The sequence below is a fragment of the Girardinichthys multiradiatus genome, chromosome 4 (assembly GCF_021462225.1).
Source record: "Girardinichthys multiradiatus isolate DD_20200921_A chromosome 4, DD_fGirMul_XY1, whole genome shotgun sequence".
Taxonomy (NCBI): domain Eukaryota; kingdom Metazoa; phylum Chordata; class Actinopteri; order Cyprinodontiformes; family Goodeidae; genus Girardinichthys; species Girardinichthys multiradiatus.
The window spans coordinates 40009721-40024993 of record NC_061797.1 but is presented as its reverse complement, the minus strand read 5'-3'; the positions used below and the strand labels follow the sequence as shown (position 1 = coordinate 40024993).

The window sequence follows — 15273 nt, the reverse complement described above, 5'->3', positions numbered from 1 at the left end:
CATGTTTCAGCATTGTGGTGATATTCAAGTCAATGCACTGTTAGTATTCTGCATGGAGGTCAAGAGGTTTAGCTTTAGTCTTATTTGACCAAAGTGCATTCTTTCACTCGCTTGTCATTTCGACTACATCGCTTGTGGTAAATTGCAATTGGGACTTCTTAGAACAATAGCCTACTTTTTAGTATTCTTCCAACTAATACTTGTCTGACAGATTCCCCCTCCTGACCGTTAGATCTTTGCAGCTCCTTCAGAATGACAATGGGCAGTTGTTCCACTGAATTTCATTTGAGAATAAAGGGGGCTGAATACATATACCTGCCAAACCTTTGTTTTTTATTTGTAAAAGAAATGTATTATTTTCCCTCCACTTTACAATAATGCACCACTTTGTGTTGGTCTATCACATGAAATCCAAGTAAAAGTCTTCAAGGTGTGAGGTTGTAATATGAAAAAATGTGAACAAGTTCAGAAAGTATGATTATTGTTCAAACGTTGTAGAAAGTCTGCAGTTCTACACTTCTTGTTGGTAAACTCTTATGTTTATATTGAATCAGTGTGGCCAAAGCAGAACTTCCTTTAATTCAGCCTGTTTGTATTTTTCCTAAAAGCACAGACAAATTCTTATAAATTCTTTTTTCTTTATTGTCCAAGAAGATAAATAAAATTCTTGCGCTTTACCTGGATTTAAGGGATACACTGAATGAAATTTGTTGAGGAAGTAAAACGGAAGCATGTTAAATACAGTGTGGCTGACAGATTTGTCTTTGCTTCGTTAGGGGCAGAAGAGAAGATCCTAGAGGATTTCAGGGAAGTACACAGTCCTGCTGCCGCTGACTTTCACCTGCAGGCGATGGTGCAGTCTGCTGGAAAGTTGGTTCTTATTGATAAATTGCTGCCCAAGATGAAAGCAGGAGGTCACAAGGTGCTCATCTTCTCCCAAATGGTGCGCTGTCTGGATATCTTGGAAGACTACCTCATTCAGAAAAGGTAATATCTGTTAAATGTAGGACTGCTGTTCAGTAATACCACACATTAATACATTCTTTGATTGAGGTGAAAAAGGCATTTGTCATAGTTGCTTAAATGGCAGCATATATTACTGAAATGATGACTAGAGCCATGGGTTACCCTCGAAGGGTCACAGGAGGCAAGAATGTAAATACAGCTTGGAGTGGGGGGGATAAACATTTTATAAATCAAAAGATTGCAAACATATTGAATTGAGTTACAGAAATATAAAAAGTCATGTTTCTGGAAGTGTTTATGTTCTGAAAACATGGTGTTAAAATAAACTATGGTATTAGAGGTGTTTTTAATTACATAATGTGTACAGAAGCTGCTGAAGATAATGAGTGACAATTATCCGACGTTGCCATTTCCAGAAAGCTGATTTGTACAGAGTTTCAGTTTAGGCACAATTGATTTGCTACTCTAAATCCAAAGCATTATGAGCTCCCATCGTGAATGCCTGTAAGTGCTGTGGGTGGGTGGCGTTTCTGTGATGTCTTGGGTATAGCTCTGGAGTCTCGTTACAACCTGAAATGGGGTGAGAGCTTTAGAATTTAAAGTCATCTTAAGAATTTACAATTTCAACTGATAGTTTGAGTGTATGACTCTTCTGCTCTGCTTTTCCACTTTTCTTGCTTCCGGATGTTGTCTTTTTTTTCCCCCAGCATCTTCTTATTGCTTTTATGTCTTGTTGCCTTCAATTCTCTCTCTCTTTGCCCTGGCTTCATGCCAGAATGTGAAGCAAACCTGAAACGGTTGTATACATGTGAGGAGCTGAACAGCTCTGACCTAGGACAAGGTTCATGTAGGAGGTTACAGAAGCCCTCAGGGTTCCACCACATCAGACAAGCTGGAGAGTCTGTGAGGTTTCTCTGGAAGTGGAAGTGGATTACCCCAGCGAGGGCGGGGGGTTGGCTTGTAGGAGGGGGTGAGAATGGCCATGTTGTGAAAGAGCGTAACCGCTCTTTGAAGAAGCAGTGTTTGAGGATGTTTCTCCGGTTAAGAAAAGATGAAAATAACATCTGAGTTTTGGGTGCATTCAAAGTCTGTTGACTAAAGTCATAGCAAAAGCATAAATAAAAAACATATTTGCATCTGTTATGGTTTTAATGTGTTTGCCTTGGCTATAGGTACTTGTATGAACGTATTGATGGCCGTGTCCGTGGAAACCTGCGACAGGCCGCCATAGATCGCTTCAGTAAGCCCGACTTGGACCGCTTTGTTTTCCTCCTGTGTACAAGAGCTGGTGGCCTGGGCATCAACCTGACCGCAGCAGACACCTGCATCATCTTCGACTCTGACTGGAACCCTCAGAACGACCTGCAGGTAAAGACTTAAAGCTTCAAATTCAAGTAGGTTTTTTTGAGAAAATGTTTGACATTGGACTAGTGTGGTAGTATGGGAATCACAAGTAAAGTACTTGTTCAGTACCTTCCTCTTGTTATCTTTATGGTTATCATACTAAGACTGGATGCCAGTCAAGTTAAAGTACTGATGTTAGGACAGTTTCTTCTCTTTAGTGTTTTTTGTGCCTTTAACTTTTTGTTTACCCTCCAGGCTCAGGCTCGCTGTCATCGAATCGGTCAGAACAAGGCAGTGAAGGTGTATCGTCTTATCACCAGGAACTCGTATGAGCGAGAAATGTTTGACCGCGCCAGCCTCAAGCTGGGCCTGGACAAAGCAGTGCTGCAGAGCATGAGTGGCCGTGATAACAGCCTTGGAGGAGGCACAGGAGGAGGGGTGAGGAAAAAAGTTATTCAAATGTTCTCGAATACAAAACACACAAACATTCAATATTATGGTGCCTTGCAAAAGTATTCATGCCGCTTTACTTTTTATTTGAGCTTTTGTCCTGTTACAAAAATAAACTTAAATGTATTTTATGCGGTACCCCCCCCCCCCCCCCCCCATCCCATTTACATTACAGCGGCAAGTCTTGTAGTATGTCTCTACCAGCTTTGTACATTTAGAGACTGAAGTTTTCGCAATTTTCTATCTCTGCAAATTAGCTGAAGCTTCATCACATTGGATGGAGACTGACTGTGACCAGCAATTTTCAAGTCTTGCTGCAGATTTAGAATTTGACTTTGGCTGGGTCATGTAAATGCTTTGATCCAAACCATTCTACTGAAGCTCTGGTTGTATATTTTGGGTCATTGCCCAACTGAAAGGTCACCTTGCACCTCGGACTGAAGTTTTTGCTTCCTCCAACAGTTTTTTTCTTACAGCATCCCTGTGTTTAGTTCCAACCATCTTAAAATTATCTCTGACCAGCTTCCATGTCCCTGCATCCCAGAAAAGCAACCCAACAGCAGGGTGCTGCCACCACCTTGTTTCACTGTGAGGATGGCGTGTTCAGGGTGATGTGTAGTATTAGTTTTCCTCTGCTCATATCGTTTTGCATCTAGGCCAAACTTGAAATTTGTTTAAAGATGTCCCTTTCCAGTTGTTTGCTAAGTTCCCTACCTGGATGTGACAACTTTTCAAGTAGACTTTGTATGGATTTCTTTCAGTAGTGGGTTCCTTTGATTGCACTTTTTCATAAAGACCAGAATATAGAATGCATGATTAGTAGATGTCCCTTCAACCGATTCTCCCAGTTCAGCTGTGGATCCCTGCTGTGTCTCCAGGGTTACCACCAGCCTCTCTCTTTGCAGCCTTTCTTCTTTATGACACAAATTTTAGTCGCCATGTGTTGGTAGGTATGCAGATGTGCCATGTTCATTTGGTTTGGGTTGGGGATTGGAATACTGTTTTCTAACCTAAACCTACTTAAAACTGCAGGTAATTTATAAAGACAATTGATTGCACTGGATTTTATTTTGGAGCATCAGAGTAAAGGCGATGGATACTTTTGCACACAACATTTTGTATTTGTAAAAAACTTAAAAACCTTAAAATCCTATTTAAATGCATTGAAGTTTGTGGTTGTAACATGCCAAAATGTGAACAGGCTCAAATGGTGAATACTTCTGCAAGATGCTGTATTTTGTTCATTAAAAACATATATTTATTATCTTGTTAGGAATATTTGTTACATTGGGTACATCTTTATTCTACTTAGCACAGCATCTAATTATTATACAAGGAAAGTAAAGTTTTTACGGCCAAAAAAGGTTACAGTGACCAAACATTCATCATTCCCATTGTTGTTTTTGAAGATAATTGATAGGTTAAGAAAATAACAATATAAATCCAGCTTCAATGTGTCTTTTTAGTAAAATAAAAATAAGTGTAATGTTTTTAATACTGAGGTACATCAGATAAGATGGTAAACGACTAATATGTTAAGTCAGGCAAATAATGAAGGTCACTGATGAAAGTTTCTCACTGTGTAACTGATCCTATTAGTTTAATCTGTTTATGAGGGAGTGTGTCAGCAGTGTGTATACAGTGTAGGTGGATGTTGAGCTGCAATTTGAGTCCCTTTGAGAATTATCGGAACTATATGGAGGTTGAGGTATTATCCGTTTTTCAACATCTGGTCGTTCTGTGCATATTTGCATACCAAACAGCACCCGGGGTTAGACGGGGGGCTGCTGATTTTTAAACAATGAAACGCGTGGGCGCTTGGATGTGTGTTTCCAAATCTCTCCAGGTGACACTAGGTTTTGGTGTCTTGAATTAAATAATGAAATGCATTTGTGAAGTTCTGTACAGTAACCGATCATTCTTTCCTTAGGCTGCACAGCAGCAGTTGTCAAAGAAAGAAATTGAGGATCTGTTGCGACGTGGTGCCTATGGAGCCATCATGGATGAGGAAGACGAAGGGGCCAAATTCTGTGAGGAGGACATTGACCAGATCCTACAGCGTAGGACGAAGACCATCACGATTGAGTCTGAGGGACGAGGATCCACTTTTGCTAAGGTTACATTTTTTTTTATTTTAAGAACTGATGCGTAAAAGAGAAAAAATGTGTTATAAGTTCTGTGAAAGAGGTTGTAGTTTTGAATCCATGAGAAAGTTAAAGATTTGGAAGATTGTCAGTTATGCAAACATGGAAGTGCAAAAAAAGTGCATCTAAGTTGATTTGTTTTATAAACTAAAAATGGTAAGAGTTGGGGTTAGTTTATTTGTATGCATTTAGTAAGTAGAAAAAAATATCAAATTTCTAGCTGACCTGCCAATTGCTGATGAGAGCCTATTAAGGAAAAACTGGTGGATTCCATTTTCTGGCTGATACATTGGTCCATAGTAGTTTTGTTTTATGCTAACTCCCAAGTCTCTAATAAATTGCATCCTGCCCCAGATGTTTTTTCCAGAAACAGGAAGAAAACTGACAAGTGTGTGTCACAGCTACAAATTCTTCTTTGTGCTTTCAGGCCAGTTTTGTGGCATCCGGAAACCGCACAGACATCTCTCTGGATGATCCTAACTTCTGGGACAAGTGGGCTAAAAAGGCTGACATTGACATGGAGATGGTCAATGGGAGAGTAAGTACTGCACTACAATCAAAGCAGATTCTTCAAAAAAAAAAAAAGACGAGGCTTTTCTTGGCCAGTGTTGAATGAACCTTGAAAGTCAATGACATTTCCTGAAAATGTGTGTCGTCCTCTCCTCCCCACCACAGAACAGCTTGGTGATTGACACTCCTCGTGTCCGAAAGCAGACGAGGCCCTTCAGCGCCACCAAAGACGAGTTAGCGGAACTTTCAGAGGGTGAAAGTGACAGTGACGAGACCAAGCCAAAGCTCAGAAGAAACGACCGCCTCAATAGTTATGGCCGCACAGAGTGCTTCAGAGTGGAAAAGAATTTGCTTGTATATGGGTGAGTTCATGGTTAGATTCTTTGATATTCAGTGGGATTTCTTTTGCATTTTCCCACATTTAGTTTATGTACTTTCAGAATTTTGAATGTAGAGGTGAATGTCAATAAAATTCAATCCTCATCAAAAACTGAAATCTTTTTAATAAGTACAATTCAGTTAAATTTTTATATAATTCCTTCCAGACATAGAGATTATTATGTAAAGATACACATCATGTCAAGCGTTTATTTCTGTTAATACTTTTTAGTGCTCGATTAGCATCAACTACTGTCAAAGCTGCATTGCATGAATTATCCTGTGACACTTCTGAGGTGTTGAGGAGATCCAGGTTGCTTTAACAGGTGGCTTCAGGTGGCCTGCAATGTTCTGAGCCATTCCTCTGGGGAATACTTGATACAATCTTGGGGTTTGGCTGGCCAATCGTGCACAGTGGTGCAGTGGTCATTAAACCAGTTGTTGGTACTTGTGGCAGCGTGGGCATGAACCGTGCCATGCTGGAAAATGACATCAGCATTTCCAGTAAAGATTTTTAGCAAACGGATTCATGAAATTTTCCAAACTTTCCCAGTAGACTGCTTCGACAACATAGTGAACCAATACCAGCCAATGACATGGCTCCCAAAATCATTACTGTGGAAACTTCACACTGGACCTCAGAAAACTTGGATCCAGGGACTCTTCACTGTCCCTCCAAATTCAAGGACCTTGATTTCCAAATGAAATGCAAAATTGACATTCAATCCTAAAAGAGGCTTGACAACCAAGAAATGTGTGTGGGCTCTTGACACACTCACACCAGCTGCAGACCAGGTCTTGTGAATCTCCCCCAAACATCATATTTGGGCTTTGCTTCAGAATATTCTCAAAGCTGTGGTTACCCTGTTGTATGTGCCCCTTTTTCTACCACAGTTTTACCTTCCACTCTGTGAACATGGCTTATTGACTGTCTTTCGTAACTCAGAGGTCCCCATGATTGTTTGGGATGCAGCATAAAATTATGTAATATTTAATTTTTTTCAGAAAAACAGTTTGATTTTTATTAATTTTCATGATAACAGTTTACAGTTAACAGAAATAAACACACAAGCTGCATCACTCTGCGTTTAAAGCATCTCTATACAAAGTTCCAGTTATGTATTCAGTTATTGTGATACATGACATCTTCAATGTTTTCAAATTTATTGCAATACACCCCAAGAGCAGTTTCATATTTATTCCCTTTTTATTTTATTTTATTCTGGGTTTTTGGGTTTCTAGGTGGGGTCGTTGGAAAGATGTCCTCAACCATGGTCGTTTTAAGAAGCAGTTGACTGAGTGGGACGTAGAGTCCATCTGCAGGGCCCTGCTGGCTTACTGCCTGGTCCATTATCGCGGTGATGACAAAATAAAGAGTTTCATGTGGGACCTCATAGCTCCATCTGAGGATGGACGCACAAAGGAGCTGCAGAATCACCTGGGTGAGTGTTTTCAATTTAATTCAAAACTTTATAAACTGATCTAATTTCTAAACTGTTTGGACCTTTTACATTTCAAGGCAGCATTGCCCCTGAAGCGTAATGTGATTTGTCCTATTTTCCTCTAGGCCTGTCTGCCCCGGTGCCTCGGGGCAGAAAAGGTAAGAAGATGAAGACCCAGACTAGCTCTTTTGACATCCACAAGGCTGAGTGGCTCAGGAAACACAACCCCGAGCACATGCTGCAGGACGATGGCTACAAGAAGCATCTGAAACACCACTGCAACAAGTAGGTGTTTTGTTGCACTGCGAGTTTTTATAAATATTTTACGCACGACCTTGTAGAAATGTTAATACCTTATCCAGTGAATTTACTCCAACACTTCTGGTTCCTTGCAATAGCTGTAGATCCAGTAGAGTGTATACTGTGGAATAGATACGTCTTTTTTTTCTTCATCGATGAAAGAGTTTTGATGTCTTGTATATTTAAGCAGATAACTCCTTTTGATTGTCTATTGCTGGAAATGTTTCTTTCTCTTGTGGGCAAGAAAGTGTTTTAGCCTTTAAGCCATTATAGTAACTAGCAGGTGGTGATTATTCTCCCCTAACTGCGATTGTCTCCATTTATTTCTAATAGAATGAAGGCTAAGTGAATAAAAAATACAATTTGCATGTGGCTCTGATTATAACAGGGGCACTGCCAAGCCACAGTAATTAGGAAGCACTCCAACTTCTATTGGAGATGACAGCCTACTGATTGATTAACAAACGTGGTTCGCATCAAAAGTAGCTGGCTCATAAGAATCTTATCAAACTTCAGAACAGCTAATGGCCATTATAGATCGTTCTTATTTTAAGCCCGTGGTGAAAAGGTGGCTATTGTTGAAACATTTGTATGAGATATATAAAAGCTAAATAAAGTATCGCTTCTCTTCAGAATAGAGGCATTTGCTCGGCGAGCTTTGGGTGCAGAGCTCTGCAGCTTCCATAGAAAGTTCTTTATTGTTCCCTTGTCCAGTAGTGCTGAATCTCGTGATTGTGTGATGTGTGACATGCCGGGCAGTTGGGGACACACGCTCTGCAGAGTTTGCTGACCTGGGCATTCTCAGTCGGAGGACCTGGAATGTGACTGGTGGTCTGGGGGTGAAGGGTTCACTGGAGTTCTCAGCAGGGCTGCAGGTTTACAGAAGCACATGACTCCTGTGTTGCAGAGAAAGACTATAGGTCCTTCTCAAAATATTAGCATATTGTGATAAAGGTCATTATTTTCCATAATGTCATGATGAAAATTTAACATTCATATATTTTAGATTCATTGCACACTAACTGAAATATTTCAGGTCTTTTATTGTCTTAATACGGATGATTTTGGCATACAGCTCATGAAAACCCAAAATTCCTATCTCACAAAATTAGCATATTTCATCCGACCAATAAAAGAAAAGTGTTTTTAATACAAAAAACGTCGACCTTCAAATAATCATGTACAGTTATGCACTCAATACTTGGTCGGGAATCCTTTTGCAGAAATGACTGCTTCAATGCGGCGTGGCATGGAGGCAATCAGTCTGTGGCACTGCTGAGGTCTTATGGAGGCCCAGGATGCTTCGATAGCGGCCTTTAGCTCATCCAGAGTGTTGGGTCTTGAGTCTCTCAACGTTCTCTTCACAATATCCCACAGATTCTCTATGGGGTTCAGGTCAGGAGAGTTGGCAGGCCAATTGAGCCCAGTGATACCATGGTCAGTAAACCATTTACCAGTGGTTTTGGCACTGTGAGCAGGTGCCAGGTCGTGCTGAAAAATGAAATCTTCATCTCCATAAAGCTTTTCAGCAGATGGAAGCATGAAGTGCTCCAAAATCTCCTGATAGCTAGCTGCATTGACCCTGCCCTTGATAAAACACAGTGGACCAACACCAGCAGCTGACACGGCACCCCAGACCATCACTGACTGTGGGTACTTGACACTGGACTTCTGGCATTTTGGCATTTCCTTCTCCCCAGTCTTCCTCCAGACTCTGGCACCTTGATTTCTGAATGACATGCAGAATTTGCTTTCATCCGAAAAAAGTACTTTGGACCACTGAGCAACAGTCCAGTGCTGCTTCTCTGTAGCCCAGGTCAGGCGCTTCTGCCGCTGTTTCTGGTTCAAAAGTGGCTTGACCTGGGGAATGCGGCACCTGTAGCCCATTTCCTGCACACGCCTGTGTACAGTGGCTCTAGATGTTTCTACTCCAGACTCAGTCCACTGCTTCCGCAGGTCCCCCAAGGTCTGGAATCGGCCCTTCTCCACAATCTTCCTCAGGGTCCGGTCACCTCTTCTCGTTGTGCAGCGTTTTCTGCCACATTTTTTCCTTCCCACAGACTTCCCACTGAGGTGCCTTGATACAGCACTCTGGGAACAGCCTATTCGTTCAGAAATTTCTTTCTGTGTCTTACCCTCTTGCTTGAGGGTGTCAATAGTGGCCTTCTGGACAGCAGTCAGGTCGGCAGTCTTACCCATGATTGGGGTTTTGAGTGATGAACCAGGTTTTAAAGGCCTCAGGAATCTATTGCAGGTGTTTAGAGTTAACTCGTTGATTCAGATGATTAGGTTCATAGCTCGTATAGAGACCCTTTTAATGATATGCTAATTTTGTGAGATAGGAATTTTGGGTTTTCATGAGCTGTATGCCAAAATCATCTGTATTAAGACAATAAAAGACCTGAAATATTTCAGTTAGTGTGCAATTAATCTAAAATATATAAATGTTAAATTTTCATCATGACATTATGGAAAATAATGAACTTTATCACAATAAGCTAATATTTTGAGAAGGACCTGTATAAGAAGCAACGGTTTCTGGTCGTTTAAAAAAAATATATATATAAAACAAAATCAACATCATAACTGGAATCACTGGAAGTAGTTTTTTTTTTTACTGTACTTTTTTTATTCAGATTTTTAAATTGACAAAAAAGGCAGGGAAACCCTTTAGATCTTTTATGCTGTAAGTTAAAATAACATCTGATACCATGAAGGATTTAATGCATACCTTTTTTGTCAGATATATGCTTGCCTGATTTGTTTTGGAGATGCTGCCAGACAGCTGTGTAGTTCCTCTGTAGCCTCTCATGATGAACTGCATCTCCCAGACGCCACCCACTAACAAAGGCTTGAGAGAGAGTTGATGAAGAGCTGCGTTGAGAGTCAGAGGAAGAGGCAGCTGCCCCTGGGCGGCTCCAGTCAACACCGAAAGAGGGAGGGAGAAATTCAGTTCAGCTCTGATCTAACAGAGATTGCACTCCAAAGTGGACTCCACTGATATGCTTTTGCTGAGACAGACTGTTGGACATTTACAAATTTCACCATGTTTTATTAGGGTTATATGTGACAGACACACAATGTAGCACATGCCTGAAGTGGAAAGAAAATTATTCATGGGTGTGAATTTTTTTTTTTTTTACAAATAGAAATGTGAAAAATGTCATGCAGTTGTATTCAGTCACCTTTACTGTGATACCCCTAAATAAAATGCAGCTGATTGCCTTCAGAAGTCACCTAGGTAGTGAAAAGGATCCACTTGTGTAATTTAATTTCAGTATATATACAGCTGCTGTATGAAGGCCTCAGAGATGTGTTGGAGAATATCAGTGCAACGACTGTGACTCAGTGGGAAAACTGATCTGCGTATTTCTGTATAAACGTATGCGCATTTGTGAGTGCGATGGGTTGAATGTGGCTCTTGTGTAAAGTGGTCGGTATGACTGAAAAACCTCTATATCATTTACCATTTTATCATCAGTGAACCAAGAGAATCATGAAGTCCATAAGAAAAAGTTCAAGATGTTGGGTTATAAAACAATATCCCCAATTTTCAAGCCATAATGGAATGGTTCGGATCAAACTGAATCTATTTGTGACAACCAGTCACAGTGCAGACCTGGATTGTAGCAAGGCGGTAAAAACTGATGTTCACAGATGCCTCAGCCTGACTGAGCTTGAGATATTTTGCAAAGAATACTGGAATAAATTTTAGTTGTCACAAAAACTATATCCCAATAAAACACTGAAATTGATGGTTGAAACATGTCAAGATGTGAGAAACGTCTAGAAATATGAGTATTTTTGCACTGTTTATGTATTCTGCATTGCAGAACTAGCAAGAGGGTGGTATGCTAATTTCTAAAGAGAAACACTGCCCACAGTTTCCCTCACTTCACACCTACTCACCAACTCAGCTCAGTGATTACCTCCCGTTGACTTCAGCCCTGACATGCCACCTCGATACAACGGGAAGCCATCTTAGGCCAGCCCAGGTAGTCCAATACTCACTTCCGTTACAACAGGACAAAGATGAATAATGCTATACTGTGTGGCAAAACACAAGGCTCTCAGTGTTTAGAGAGAAGTATGTGTGGAGGCTGAATATTTACCCTAATAAATGTAACAGGATTAGAAATTAAAGTTAATAAAGTTCTTGTGAATACTGATTAGTATTTGTGTTTACTGTTGGCCTCAAAACATATTTCTGTAAATTTTACTTTTTTTTAATCTTTTTTGGACAAGCATGAAGAACAAAAACCCTCAGAAGTTATTGATTTTACAATTCCTGAAACCTCAGCATGACATCTTCCCTGAAAACAATAAGATGGGCTTAAAATAATTTTTACGTGGTTATGGGTTTTTGCATCTGGAAAAAAACTATCATACCATTTTTCTAATGTAGATTGGCACTCCAGAATTCCCACCACTTCCCAGCGTCTCCACTCAAAAGCTGACGTCTGTGATGTGCGATCATGCATTATAGAGCTAATGTCTCCCCTGTGAGTCATGCTGTCTGTAGCTTGTCAGCCCTAACTTCCCAGCCTTCCCCTACAACCACAAGACCGCTGCAGAGAGATGCTGTTGTTTTACTCTGTCCTCAGAGTCTTGCTGTAGAACATGTCACGAGTCTTACTTCAGAAATACACGGTTTCGCCAAGTCAATCGATCACACTGGCCTGTTATTCAATGTTGCTTAGACATAGTTATTTGCATGTTTTGAGTTTTGTTCCTGATCGGTGGAGGGTGTAATGTATTTAAGCCTCAGAAATAGAACCCAAAAATTATTTTGGATTTGAATGTGGGTGTACAGCAGTACAATTGTTTGGACAGTGACAGTATGGTAAGAGCTTTGGATTACAGCTCGATTGTCACACATTTCACTCATTTGCGTTTTATTTAACGTGTCTGTGCACGTGAGTGGGTGTGTTGGATCTGCTCGCTCAGCATTTGTGGGTGGACGAGGCTTTGTTGTGACCGGCGGTGTTTTCTCTCCGCAGGGTGCTGCTCCGGGTCAGAATGCTCTACTACCTGAAACAAGAGGTGATAGGAAGTCAGGCCCAGAAGGTCCTAGACGGCGTGGACTCCAGGTGAGCTCATCTTCAGCATATTCAGATGTTGAATTTGGATGCCTGCACTGAAAGATGAAATCGTTTCTCTCTGAACTTTGTGTGGGACTTACTTATTTATACTAATGTGCTTATGTGTATACAAAAGAAGCAGAAAATGTTCTAAATCACAGCTTTAATAGTTAACTTTACACACAAAGTGGACATTTAAGAAGTCTAATGGACTATTTAATTTCACACATCTGCGAGGATGATGGTACAGCTGCTTAAAGCAAACGGCTTTAGGCTGAAGCAGCGGTATAGTTGAAATAGATTTTCAACATTTAAATAGATGTGTACATTTGCATCTACTATCACCTTTCCGAGGTTGAAACACATGCATAATATTCATAAAATAGAGGCACACCACCCCCTGCTGGCGAAATGTGTTTGAACGTGTTAAACCTTAAACTTTTTGAAACCACGTTTGACTTTAAACAGCGAGTCTAGGCTTATTTTATGTTGGGTGATTATAATAAAGCTCTCCATAATAGGTTAGTCTTTGTATCAGCAGTCAACTGAGCCAACATGGAAAAAACTCTGAAACAGGTCCAGCTCAAACAATGCCAGCCCTCGAGAGCAATGTGTATCTCAACAAACTTGAATATAATAGAAAAGGTAAACTCATATAGAAGTGTTCATCACTGCCAGTTCTCATTCAGTTTCTTAGAAAATTAGACAATTAAATATGACTTGACAGCTTTTCAGCTGGCAACAGGGACACCTTTCAAATGAAGGGTAAGCCACAAAAGGGGAATCCTAAAGGAACTAGTTGTTCAGAGAATGTTATGTTCAAGCATATTAATGGAAGGTTAGGTGGAAGGTAAATGTGGGATAGAATTAGTTGCACAAACAACAGGGATCATAGTAGCCTCAAGAGGATTGTCTTTAGCTGAAAGTAAAATTTGCATTTAATTTGATAATCAAAGTCACAGCGTCTGGAGGAGAGGCGAGGCACAGAAACCAAGCTACCCGAGGTCCATTGTGAAGTTTTACAGCCATTTATGATCATATGGTCTAGGTTTACTGCCCTTTATGAAGTCCATAGCCAACATAGTCATCTACCAGGATATTCTAGAGCACTTCCTTCTTACCTCTGCTGACAAGCTTTTTGGAGATGCTGATTTCATTTACCAGCATGACTTAGGATATGACAACAGTTACAAAATTACCAATACCTGGCTTATTGACTGTGGTATCACTGCACTTCATTGGCCAGCAAACTGGCCGGACCTAAACTTCATGGAGAATCTATGGAGATTTAAGAGACTATAGTCCGAACAATGCAGAAGAGCTGAAGGCTGCTCGTAAAGCAACCTGGTCTTTAACAACTTGATAGAAACATAAATTGATCACCCCTGTGCCACGGCATATCGATCCAGTAATTCATACAAAATGAGCATGGATATGTATTGCGTGTATACTGTGCAGCACAGGAACAGACTTTTAAAGTAGGCCTACATTTCAATATTAAAAAGTCCTTTTTTTTAAGGTCTTTTTGGCTTTCACATTTTCAGATTTCATTAGCTTTAAGCTATAATCCTTAAATTACCAGAAGTAACACTTGAAATATATCACTCTGTGTGCAGTAAAAATATGAAACAAGTTTAGATGATATTCTAATTTATTGAAATGCACCTGCGTAAACTTTTTTCCTGGATAAATCTACATCTTTATGCAGATAGCTTGCCATATATCTTTCTCTCCTTATATTTTACAGTGAGGTAAAGATCTGGGTGCCGGATCCGGACCACTCAGAGCTCCCAGCTCTTTGGTGGGATGCAGTCGCCGATAAATGCCTGCTGCTTGGTGTCTTCAAGCATGGTAAGAAACTAAATAGAATTAAACAGGAATTGCACTTTTACTTCTTTCTGAAGGACCTGTGCTCTAAAATCAGGACCTTATTCAATTTTATTAAACTTTTTTGTGACACTCAGTGTTTTAGGATGCTAGCTTATCTACTTGATAAGTGATACATTTGATGTTTCTTTTTTAACCTGGTTAAAAAGTTGCTACCAACTGTTTGGTGGGAAATCAGACAGCTTGTGTGTATTTCCTCGTCACTATCCACAAGTTTCCATCCATTATCTAGTGCTAAATTTGGTGTTTGTTTGTCTTTCTGCATGCTCCCAGGGTATGAGAAGTACAACACTATTCGTGCAGACCCAACTCTGTGCTTCTTAGACCGCGTCGGACGACCAGATGAGAAGGCCATCGCAGCAGAGCAGAGAGGCAATGATTTCATGGATGGGTGAGTAGACACACCACCAGTCTGGAGCCTGACCAACATGCTGCTTTGGTTGTACCCAGTCTATGCAAACCTCCCAGATCTGCAAAAATAATGTCAATCTTGTGCGTAGGGATGTGGACGATCCGGAGTACAAGCCTGCTCCAGCCCTTCTGAAAGATGACATGGAGGTAAGTCCACAAAAATTAAAGAGGAACTTAGAAGTCTTTACTGTAACGTTTCAACTAATTAAGGAAATATCAGTTTGATCTCCTTTTCACAAATGGAATAGATATATGATTAGTCATCCCTTCGTTTTCACTGTGGTTTTAAAGCGTTTGATTTAAGTTATGGCATCCAGAGCCCATGTAGTTGTCATGATTACTACATCTAAGCAGGATTGC

The 15273-nt window shown here is 40.4% G+C and overlaps 1 protein-coding gene across 1 annotated transcript in view; it reads left to right on the top strand.

The window, feature by feature from the left end:
• chd9 (chromodomain helicase DNA binding protein 9) overlaps positions 1–15273 on the top strand; it is a 102641-nt gene that overhangs the window by 74917 nt on the left and 12451 nt on the right. Inside the window, exons 16-27 of the mRNA XM_047363406.1 lie at positions 777–987; positions 2139–2334; positions 2566–2748; positions 4691–4876; positions 5332–5442; positions 5580–5776; positions 7035–7234; positions 7360–7519; positions 12535–12624; positions 14363–14466; positions 14776–14893; positions 15003–15060. Of these exons, the coding sequence (XP_047219362.1) occupies positions 777–987; positions 2139–2334; positions 2566–2748; positions 4691–4876; positions 5332–5442; positions 5580–5776; positions 7035–7234; positions 7360–7519; positions 12535–12624; positions 14363–14466; positions 14776–14893; positions 15003–15060 (1814 nt within the window). The remainder of the gene's footprint in view (positions 1–776; positions 988–2138; positions 2335–2565; positions 2749–4690; positions 4877–5331; positions 5443–5579; positions 5777–7034; positions 7235–7359; positions 7520–12534; positions 12625–14362; positions 14467–14775; positions 14894–15002; positions 15061–15273) is intronic.